The following is a 12,011-nucleotide window of genomic DNA, read 5'->3' on the forward strand; positions in this document are numbered from 1 at the left end:
GTTTTTGGTCTATGTAAGTCATTTCTTTAACTGAACTAAATCTAAAGAAGGACTGGAATACATTTTTACTGTAGTGAAATTATAGTGTGTAGTGAAGTCAGACATGATATTGTCACTCTTTACCCGGAGCGAGACTGATTACTAGATGATTAGTAAAGCTGATCATCGTTAAAGTAGGGTGGATACATATCGCCTGAATAAATAGATGATTTGACAAAGAAACTGAAACACAGTTTATAGCAGTAGCCATTTGGGAATTTGTTTTTTTGTTAATATTATCTCTTAACTTTCTGTGACTATGATGACTCTTCAAATTAGCTCATGCACCTTGTAAATGTCTCCCTAGAACCATAGTATGCTTTCATCATACTCTATACGGGCCAACAAGGTGGTATAAAGATGAGTTAGGCTTCTGTTCTCTATCTGATGTTTTACTGTGGCACACAGTAATGAATGACACAGGTCACAGGGGAACTTCCCTCAGAGAAGCGCAGTGTTTCTCAGAGGGATGTGCTGGCTAACCGCTGCCCAGGCTGGGCTTCCGGCCCTGGGGCAGCAGAGCTTGCCGGTACCCCTCACACCCTGCAGCACCACCACTATCACCCCACTCCAGACACTGTGCCAGGATACTGTGGTGACACAACCCTGAGCCTCTGTTCCTCCCTTGTCAACAAGACTGATGGATGCAGAGAGGAGGAGAGGAGAAAAGACAGAGGACAAGATTGATATTTAAAGTAACTGCAGTTCAGAGTATGAAGAATGTTTTTTTTTTGTGCCTGTGTGAGGGAAGGGGAGGGTAAATTGATAATGAGGGACAGAATGAAAGAAAAAAGGAAAGTGACAATGAGTAGAAAATAAATAGATACTAGTGATTTATTTTCATATCAACAATTGTCTCTTTTAGATATTGAGCTGCATTTAAGGTTCATCGTTATCCAGCACTATTTAAAAAAATATTTCTCAAAGATGGAAACTTTATTTAGACCAAATAAAATGTGTGTTCAGTTTAAAAAGTCTAAAAAAGACCCACTTTACCAGTTATCTTCAGCTAAAATAAAGCTTTTCTCTGACTCCCCAATATGACCAGGAACCACCAGGGGGCAGAACATGGAGCTTTTTACCTTTCAAACTTGTATTGTTTTCTCCAGTAATACAACACACACAAAGACTAAATCAAATGAGAAAGCTGATATGTATAATGGCTTATATGGGTGATTTATCTTGATTACTTATGGTCAACTGGCTGCTGTGTGTGTGCAAGTATATGCGTAAGACACACAAAAGAGAAAAAGGAGCTTCTGGCTGCATAACAATAATTAAGGCGGCATGATCTAACCATCTTCAATGGAAGCTATTTTATTTCTTATGTGCACTTGTTTTAATGAAGTCAAGCACATCATGAACCTCCTTATCTGCTGAGAGAACCACGTGTGTGTGTGTGTGTGTGTGTGTGTGTGTGTGTGTGTGTGTGTGTGTGTGAAATACAGGCGTGTGTGTATAAGTAGTGTATGTGAAATTCTGTTGCTGGTTCAGAGTCTGACCGCTGTGTGTGTGTGTTCCCCCCCTCACTGGTTAATATTAGACACCCTGCTTGTTGGAGAGACTGACAGCTCATCATGAACGCTGCTAAAATAGATGCAGCCATTTACACACACAATGAGACACACACACTGACCATCTACCAACACACACACACACACACACACACACACACACACACACACACACAGACAAGCATCACACGTGCACGGACAAACTCACTCAGCGCTCACACACCAACTCTAAACTCCCAGAAAAGCCTGTGTGAAGCACAGCCAGAGAGGGAGCCGCCCGCCTGACGCCAACTCCAAAAAGCAGGTGAGGCTGACTCTTGTGTGTGTGTGTGTGTGTGTGTGTGTGTGTGTGTGTGTGTGTGACTTGGTAGTAGTGGGCAGAGGGCAGTTTTGTGGTATGATGACGGGTAAAGCTCTTAACGTTCAGCAGCAGTGTGTCAGACTTAGACCTGGGAAAGTATGAGCAAGGTAAAGGTGAGAAAAATGGCTTCTCTAAAAATGGGATTCTGTCTGTTTAGTGTCAAACTGTGAGCTTTGGGTTTGGCTCTCTAATAATACTGTTGCAGGCCTGTGGGTAGACAGAAATGGGTTTTAAAAATCCTTCTCAGCTCTCTGTCGCATGAATGAATGACATGGTGATGAAGTTTGAATTTGAGGAGCTGTGTATCACCTGACTGTTAGAGTCCCCTGCAGGGTCACACTGACCTCTTAGGTTTTCAAAATGTCACAGAGTTTAGGCAGGTAGTGGCTCATACACACTCCAAGGGTTTCCTCAGGAGTAGTTCCTTACCTCTTTTATGAACAGTTTGGGTTGAGTTTCATCTGAGGCATTACAATAAAATCATCCTTTACATGTAAGCAATGATTGCATGTAGACACATACCTCACCAGTCATCCTAGTGATTAATTAAAATACCACAGAATGTTGTTTTTAATGTACAATAAAGAGTCTGGAGACTTCTACAAACAGTATTTTCAATATCTATTTCTTTGTTTCACTGTAATGGAATAATAGCATATGTGGTTTATAGAGAAGAGCCCCATAAATAAACAAAATAATATTGTAATATGGAGTGCTAGTGAATGTTTAGACAATATATTTCATCTATTAGCTGCCCTCTGCACATAACACATAGTTAAGTGATATGAAAGCTGCTCTAAGCAGAGTGATGTACACAAAATGCAAAACTATCTAGCACAAGTATTATTGAAGTAGCCTAGAGCACATGTTCCTGTGAGAATTGTCATTGTTATTTTTAGGATGTTCCTACAAAGTTCCTGGGTCTTGTCTTCATCTCCACCCTCTTGAAGGAGTAGCGTTCTCCTGTTCGTCCATCCGTCAGGATGTACCATGTACCCCAGTATATACCATTGGTCACTCCACTGTAGCGCCCACGGTAATACCTTCCATTCAGATTAGCTGCCAGGCAGGCATCAAACCACCAGCCTGCACCGTAGTACTGACCACAGTTCCCAGCTGCATAGCGGTCATGGTCTCGGTCAGCAGTGCTGAAGGATCTGCCATCGTGGTTGTAACGTTTGCTGTAGCTCAAAGCATTGCCTGCATCGCCAGAGTACTCCCGCGCCGTCAGACGATATCTGGAAGAAAGAGACAGACAACTTGTGACATTTGTTGTCAGCCTTGTGTGTAACATCCAAGGAAAAAGGTTGGGAACCACTGGGCATAGAAGAGTACATCTTCATTTGCTTAGTGAAACTTCCAAACATTCAGTTCAGTTTCTTACTATGAGTGATGGGGTCCTCCAAGAACACGATTTTTTCTGCCAAAGTTACAGCAGTTTGGGTTTCTGTACCCATGAGTGCTTATGTAGCAATCAAACTACAACCAGGGGCTTCAAGATATTAAATAGCCCTTGCAGAAATTGTGTGTGCCTCTGCAGTGTGTTTCACCTCTGTGCCTCTGAGGCCACTTTGAAGTTGTTGTAGGTAGCATGGCGCTTCTGCTGGTGCCAGTCCTCCAGCTCGATACGGAGTTGGTGTTGGCCAGTGGCAGTGAGGGCGTACAGCGCTGCGTTCCCCAGCCAGTGCTCTCCCTGCAGACTACCAAAGCCCTCCCGGTATTCCTGCCATGTCCTGTTAAAGTCTAGCGAGCCATCCTGCCGATTCTGGATCACCGTCCATCCACCACCCGCTGTCTCCATGTCACATTTAGCCTGAGCCAAAACAAAGACTGTGATATTATAAAGCCTAGATTTCAGTGATCCACAGATAGCATAGACATCTCTAAAAGAAGAGGAGAAGGGTGGGGGTCCGTCTATGTGTTTTATGAGTGTGGTGAATCTGAAATACCTCCAATGCTGGCCTGTGCAGGTCAGGCTGGATGGTGTAGATTCCATTCTCTTTGATCCCAAGCTTGTAAATCTCTGCACAGTCCTGAGGATGTAACCTCTCCAAGGGGGCAACTGAGAACGGCACACAGTAAGTTTTTATTATTAATTAACAATCATAGTCGTATCATGTGATCACCCCCAGTGTCCTTACCTGTGGGTGGATATTGTGTGATGCTTTTCAGGAAAAGGAGCAAGTCTTTCTCCCCCTCTCTACCCACAGCTGCACTCTCTGTCAACCCAGAGAAGGATTAGGTTATCAATAAGACACATCAGACTGTTACACTGTTGTCAGGGGTTTTGTCTTTGTATTCTACACAGATTGTATGATGACTCTTTGAAGCTTCTTCGCATCGTGAGAGATACACTGTGTGTTTTACGTGTGCATGTACACAGAGTTTTTCTCATGCTTCTCAGTGCAGTTAAATTCCTATGCACTCACCTATGACCGACACTTAGCAGGCCTCATTGAGGTTCTGTTTACTATGTGTGGGGGGAGTGACTGCGCTGGCATTTGTGTGTGTGTGTGTGTGTGTGTGTGTGTGTGTGTGTGTGTGTGTGTGTGTGTGTGTGTGCGTGCATTTATCTGTTTGTGTGTGCATTAGTCTGTTTGTGTGTTGCAATGGTGGGGGGATATAAATCTGTACTACTCACCCAGACGTTTGGCCATCGCCCCAAGGGCCTGGCTGTGACAGTGGAGGTCACACTCTGTCAGTACAGCTGCCATTAGGGCAAGGATGGCCCCTAGAGAGTTGCTCTCCTGGCCCCCGTGACTCCAGGGGCCCCCAGTTTCCTGGAGAGAGTGCATGCAGCGCTGCAGCTGAACGAGACGCTCTTTGACGGCTCCAGTCTGCAAAGACATTGCTCACAGGTACTTATTGATAATATATTATGTCACACATTAAAGGAGACCTATTATGCTTTTCCTCAGTTTCTGTCATAGATAATATTCCAATGTCAGATGTTTAAATTAAACAAGTCTCAAATAATGATCAAATAAACATATGTAAAAATAATCCCTATGAGCAAAAAGTTCAGAATTCAGACCACTCTGATGCAACATTTCCAACGCCGTTTTTGGCTTTACGTGACAACGGAAGATCGTCACTGATCTTTTTATATGATTACCTGCTGCAGGCAGAGCACGCCCACAAAGCACAGGGACCAGCTCAGTCCGTCTAAGTTATTTGACTGCTCTGGTCAGGGGTCAGGACTAACCCTTCAAGTTGTTGAATGCAGAAAGTGCTGCTAGTTAGTGGCTAAAGTAGCTAACCATTAACAACAAGTAGCTAAGGCTGTATTAACACCAGGAAACTGTAAATCACTGAAAGTTGAAGCCAGAGTAAATCAGAGGGAAGAAGGAGACCATGGGCATTTTTCTCCATAAAATATGATTCGGTTTCACTCAAATTAGTGAATCAAGATTTAAAAGTCATTTTTCCAACCTAATTATTGTCTCATTTGTGTTCTGATAAACAGTAAATTCATCATATTCAGTGCCCTATATCACTATTTTCCAAGCTAAGTTACTGAAGCTGTCATGCTGTCGAGAGCACACCTGCGGAAGGAGGAGGCATTGGGTACAGCTCCTCGGTACACTTCCACAAAGTTGGTGAATCAGAAGAAAGTGGGCTTTTAGAGAGGAGGAGACGAGACAGCCTGATTCAGACAGGATGAACTGAGGGGCTGCATGAAGGGCCAGTATAAGACAAATAAGGATGTTTTTTGAAGGGTGAATCATGGAAAGCTACTCTAGTGGAGACTCAGACTATGAATATAGAGCTGGAAATTAACATAATAGCCCTCCTTTAAGTCAACAATCGATCATGAGTAAACACAGCCTAATCTTTGTTCTTCAAGGGAATCTCATGTATATATATATATATATATATATATATATATATATATATAAATGTTGTTAAGTGAAATAGTGCTTAAGAAAATGAAGCTGTGCCTGTGCAAATCCATACATCCTTCAGTTTGGAAGATGACATCTCAAAGGTTAATCCACGCCCAAAACTCACAGCTCAGTGGCATGTTTTGTGTCATCAATCTCTTACACTTACATCAGCCATTGTAATCACGTCCCTCACACACCTGTTGCTGCATGAGCTCAGCACAACCGTTTGATGAGGACATTTTTAAAGCGGACCTAATTTTACCCCTTCTTTGATTGCTGACTGTCATTGCTCCATGGCTGTTAGGTGGTGCCAAGTTTAGTGTGCCGACTGTCCCATGAGAAAGGACCTGCTGGCCTGTGCCAGATACTGTAGTATACACTGCTCAGTCTCTGTGGCACACGTGCATGAATAGACAAAGGGATTAGCTCTGCTTCAACGTGTCTATCAATGTTTCTGAATCATGTCTGAGAAATATCTGATTAAAAGTTGCATTACCTTTCTTTTCTTAGAATAACCATTTAAGATTACAGCAAAAGCACAGCTGATGACCTCCTACTACACTTACCTTAGGCTGAACTTGGGGGAAATCGTGCCGGTGCTCCACCCTCCGAGGAACATCTGAGATGGCTGGAAGTGAGACTCCCATCCTGCAGGCTGTTGTCCCGGTTTGACCCTCGCAGGCTCCGGTACCCACTCCTGCTCCCATACCAGGCTGGATGGGTGCAGCCACCAGATTGTCCCTGCAGGGAGGGTGTGTGCAGGCTGGAGATGCATCTGAGGACAGCAGTGCTCCCACATACAGTGACAGCAGAAGGAGCAAACAGAGGGAACCGAATGGAATCATGGGAAAATGCAGAAATGCAAGATTTTCCTGACCTTTGTCCTAAACTCTTGAGCAGTGGTCCACGTTTTCCTCAAGGATGAAACCCTCCTTACCCCGAGTCAGAAGCTGTTTGTCCTTTTGTTATTGACGATTCTCAAACTTTCGCTTCACTTTCCTTTATATCTCTGCCTCTTCTGGTGGAAAGTCTTTGCTGACCTGTCCTTTTTGTTCAGATCTTTCTAATGTTGGCTTCGTCTGTTTTGTTTTCTAGTCTTTGTGCTTCTTTCATCCTCTTCTTCTTCCTTTTATTTTTACCTCTCAGTTCATCTCACTCCCGGTCCTCCTCTCTTTCTCAAGCTCTCTCTCTTGTTAGTGAAGTTGCTTTGGCTCAGATTCCTAGATAACTGCGGCACTCTTTGCTGTCTGACACGGACTAATGCACCCACCCCCTGATGCACACACACACACACACACACACACACACACACACACACACACACACACACACACACACACACACACACACACAATCTGTCCATCTCCTTAACTCATCTCATTCTCTCTCTCTTAGACTCCCACACAGCCACACACAGAGGTGCATGTTTACACACACATGAATAGAAATCCTGCTGTCTTGAACACATTACGTGCAATGTAACATTATGGATGTATAAACCATCATTTCACAGATTAGTTGCCCTTTTTAAATTCTGTGGATGAGCTCTTCACCTATTGTCCCATTATGTTCATGCTAGAATAACTTTTTTTAAATTCCTTTCAAGAGCCCCAGACCCATTCTGAACAGACTTTAACCTCCCCTTACCCTTACCCATCAACGTGCATACATGGCAATGTTTGTAAAGATGAAAATGCAGCAGATGCTTAAAGTATGTGGCTCCTTCTGTCCTGTGTACCATTTTGTCACTCACGTCCTTTTGTGTTACAGTGTTTATGTTTACAAACTGAGTTCCAAAGAGGCCATAAAGACCCACATTCAATAGGAACGAGAAGGCAGGAATTCCTCTATAAACAGCAGTCATCAGGATCCTGCAGAGGCACACTCCCACTAACAAGGAGCACAAACACACTCACAGAGACACACAGGACGAAAGAGATCTTGGTTAGGCTCAGTCAAGAAAAAAAGGATAAATAAGATAAAATACGATAATGTGAAACTGTTGTTATGATGAGCTCTGTGTTCTTTAAGAAGTCTCTAGTTTAAACGAAGATGTTAAAAAAACTCATAAGAGAATCAAGATTTGTAATGCTACTTTTATGTCAGTAAATTGACATATTGTAATTATTTATAGATTCTGTCAAATAAATCGTCAATGTGACAACGAGAATATGGTAAACAAGAATATCACTATACATTTTTTGTTCATCATCTTTGTTGTTGCAGGGCACCTTTGACTTTTGCCATTATTTCATGCCAAATGAAAAACATTTCTTGAAATAGAATGTGTTTTTATTGTAATTGTAGTTTAAATTCATAAGAAAGAACCAGAAAAATAATTATACAGATTAATAATCTTTTGGGCAGGATTATGTCATATTTTTGACATTGTGTTGAGGGCCGGAGGGAGGGGGATGGACGGCCAGAAACGGCCTCCGGGCCTACCGTTTGAAATCTCTGCTTGAAGAACTGTGGTACTCAGTAGTTGGTTTATAATATATATAATATAATAATTGGCTTTATTTTTTAAAAATCTTTTTAATATCATTATAATGTCACATAATTACACAAGTAAAACTAAGTAAGTAAGTTCTAAATTAAAAATGTGTTCTTTTCTGTTATATTTTACAATATAAATGTACAGTCTAGACCTACTCTATATGAAAAGTGTTCTGAGATAACTTTTGTTATGAATTTGTGCTATACAAATAAAACTGAATTGAATTGAATTGAATTGAAAACGTGTTTTCATCGGACAGGTGGCGAGATATATACTCTCTGTCAGAAATGCACTTTTAAGATATGCCTCACCAACCACACACACACACACACACACACACACACACATACACATACACTGCAGTCTGCAGACAGGTTGTAAATGTTTCTACATTTTTTGTGTTCAGGGGAGAAAGACAGTCTTTCAAGTATCACAGATGCAGATCACTCACCTATCTTTGACCTTTACACTTTCTCAGCACAATGTCAGCACCACAGAGTCCTACATCGTTCTACTGAGGTCCAAAATATAAATGTGGGCTTATGTCTGGGAACACCAGTTCACTTGGTTCATTCATTCAGAATGAGTTGACACTGTCCTCTAGTGGTGGATCATCACAGCTCTGCCTTTTGACAGTGATTGACTACAATCAACCACACTGAACCATTACATCTCTAACTTGTTATCTGCGTGAAGTAGACACACACAAGACATCCCAGGAGTAGGATCAAGAGTAAGGTACTTCAGAGAGGATACAAAGTTAAAAGCTACAGTCAAAAAATCTGTTATGTTTTCAGTTGGGCTTTGTCTGATACAAACCCATATCTTGTGCAACTACTCTTCTTACGATAACACTGAGTAAACTCCAACTGCTGATGACAATCATGGGATATGATCAAAAGCTCCAAAAAGGCGGTGAAATGGACTATTTTCTCAACTGCTGTTGTCAAGGTCAAGACTGATCTTTGAACCTCAGTTCTCCACCGATCTGACACATGAAGTTCAATTTAAGGGTCATGTGGTATAGGCTACTACTCAGCCACAGTCTCAGGAAATAACACCCATGATATCGTCAGTGTTATCTCAGTTTGGGCTAAAAAGACATTAACATTTTGACACATGAAACCTGTGTTTCAAACTGGGGGTGTGGGGTTTGAAAGAAGTTTCATTATGAGATTTGTATTGGAGTTTGAACCATAGAGACTAAATATCTCAGCCTCTGCTGCTCTGACTTTAATCATTCTTTTTGTTTTTTGTGAGTCCCCCAGCTTTATGGGAGGGGAGTGAAATACTAAATTGCTGCTGTATCCCTGTAATGCCCACACGTGCTGAACTGAACCTCTATACCAATCATTTGTAACTTAAGAACATGATATAGCTCGTACTGTTTACTCTTAACGTGGATTCCTTATTTAACTGTTGCATTAATGACAAACTCTTAAAAACTGTCGCTGAGTCTGATCATATAGGCGTTTTTAATGGTTGTACTTGCTACATCCGCCAAAGATCAAGCTTGCAATGATGTTTGCAAACAAAAAAAAAGTGGGCGGGGATTATGAGTCAGCTGCGTCTGACGTATGACGCAGGCGTCGCTTTGGAGGAGGAAGTGAAAGGGGAACAGAGCGAGAGGCTGGGATAGCAGATAGTCAGCTCGCTGGCAAGCAAGCATTCAAGCAAAGTGCCAAATTTACACACTAGTTGTAGAAAATCCGCCTCGTAATTTTAGGATACAGATTTTGTAAGTCATTACGCAAAGGGTAACGCGTTTTTTTTTTCTAAACGTCCGAAACGAGGTATTGCCAAATTAACGCTAGCTTACGAGTTCAGTGCCAGCGAGCTAACGTAACGCCTAGTTAGCCACTAACGCTAACTGTCCTGAACAATAACAGCTAGTTAGCTCGCAGTCTGGTCGGTTCCCGTGAAGAAGTCGCAGCTCCGGTGTGATACAAGCTGAAAGTAAGTTTCTTTGGACAACATCGGTTTGTTAACATGCATAATATTTGCTCACTCATCAAGTCCTCCAGTGTCCTATTAACGCCAACGCTGTAGCGGCTAATAATGGTGGTGGTGCAATGTTTTTCGAGAAGCTGCTTGGCAAAAACAAGGCCGGCCTGTGGCTCCTCTCTGGGTCGACTCCAACAAGAAAGGAGAACCGGGGAGTCGAGGTCGGTCGGTCGTGTAAAGCATCGTAAAAAAAGATGGAAATATTGACTAAATCCTTAGTTTTTTTATTCGGCGTCGGTGCTTACAGAGAAGGAGAGGGGTGCGGGGCACACTTAACCTTTCACCTCCAAACTACCAATTTATGGATTGTTGATTAATGAAATGTCGAGGTGGGTTGGGTAACATGTCTTGATGGTGGAAGTATCGAGTTTTATTTGTCTTCTGCAAACGGACTGTGTGAGATAAATTTCCTGTGTCCCTGTCGTTGTGTTGCTAGGCAGACTTGTCCTTGTTTTTGTGTGTTGAGTAATTTTTGTTTCGGTTGTGACTCACAGGTCACGCAGGTACACGATCATAGGTAAATAATATAATGGTCTGATGTGGCTACAACGCCCATCACTTGTGCCAAAAAGCTTACTGCGGGGAAGTGTAACCTGAAACCTATTGACATCCAGACATAACAGTCCTGTATTTCTTTCTTATTCAAGTACACAGGTCGTCTGGCTCTTTTTTATTTGTTTTTTTTAAATCATACATATTACATTCACATTTAGAGTATAAAGACTGGCACATATTACTGTTGTGTGATTTTAGTTTTTAATGATTAATTACAGTAGTTGGCCAATGGCTCATCTCAGGTTACTTCGATACTGGAGTTTGGCTCTGAGGTTCCTGCCGACTTGTTGTTTGGATCAGCTCTAATTTAAGATTAACTCATATCCCATGAGTTAGGATGAGTCGGTTGATTCTTTGAATATATTTTTTCAGCACGGCTTATGTTCGTGTGAGCTTGTCATAGTTAAAATGCCTGAAAACTTTTTACAGTTAACATTGTAGCGTACACATCTGTGTCTCATTTTACGCTGCACACTGTACCTTCTAGTTTGTTCCGCTGTACTTTGTGTGTTTATAGTTGAGCATCTACATTTGTCTGCAGGCTCATGTGGGAAAACAATCTTTTCCTTCAAAACATTTGTTTTTAATGCTGTAGTTAAGTGATTTACCCACAGTTTTTGAGTTATTTATTGTTTTCTATTTTATTAGCATGCTTGATTTTGACCTTACTGACTTTGCTCTTGTTATTAACCCTGCACTAGTTGACTACTAGTATCTTTTTATCACAGGGGGCACCTGGAAACATAATGATGACCTAACTTTAATTATGACGCATGGAGATTGACCATTGAGAAACATCAGAACTCAATCTTCCAATTCTATATTTAGTCCAGAGACTGTTTGTATCCGTGGGTGTGCATACATAATCAAAATCAGAGGTGATCTGTTAATTCCAGCTGCTTGTGCCAGTGATTTACGTGCAGACACAAAATGTGTCGGGACTTTTATTTTTTTGTCCCAACACATGACAGTTTCAAACACACATTTCTAAACGTGAATACTAACATCAACTAGTGTAGCAATGGGCACTTGTCACTATTAAGTCATTCTAATTTTTGGTATTTTCATGACACATCATTTTTAATTAATACAGATACTTACCTAGTCATCCTTTTTCATTCTTGTTGCAACAATAATTTAGATTTGATGAA

The 12,011-nt window shown here is 41.6% G+C and overlaps 2 protein-coding genes across 3 annotated transcripts in view; one reads left to right on the top strand and one right to left on the bottom strand.

Moving 5' to 3' along the window:
- The window catches only part of LOC127372499 (ras-related protein rab7), a 141,611-nt gene that overhangs the window by 122,494 nt on the left and 7,106 nt on the right, over window positions 1-12,011 (top strand). Inside the window, exon 1 of one of the 2 annotated variants that reach the window (XM_051416293.1) lies at window positions 9,898-10,257. The exons of the other annotated variant lie outside the window; for it this stretch is intronic. The gene's annotated coding sequence lies outside the window, so the exon portion shown is untranslated. Of the gene's footprint in view, window positions 1-9,897; window positions 10,258-12,011 lie in introns of those variants that run through there. 2 annotated transcript variants of the gene reach the window in all.
- Window positions 2,461-7,153, bottom strand: si:ch211-157b11.8 (fibroleukin). Its single transcript, XM_051416292.1, has 6 exons — window positions 6,368-7,153; window positions 4,556-4,751; window positions 4,056-4,133; window positions 3,864-3,976; window positions 3,465-3,727; window positions 2,461-3,152 (listed from the first exon to the last, which is right to left on the bottom strand). The coding sequence occupies exons 1-6, from the start codon at window positions 6,644-6,646 to the stop codon at window positions 2,810-2,812; spliced, it is 1,272 nt and encodes a 423-aa protein (XP_051272252.1). The 5' UTR covers window positions 6,647-7,153; the 3' UTR covers window positions 2,461-2,809.

This window comes from Dicentrarchus labrax, unplaced genomic scaffold, assembly GCF_905237075.1.
Source record: "Dicentrarchus labrax unplaced genomic scaffold, dlabrax2021, whole genome shotgun sequence".
Classification (NCBI taxonomy): Eukaryota; Metazoa; Chordata; class Actinopteri; family Moronidae; genus Dicentrarchus; species Dicentrarchus labrax.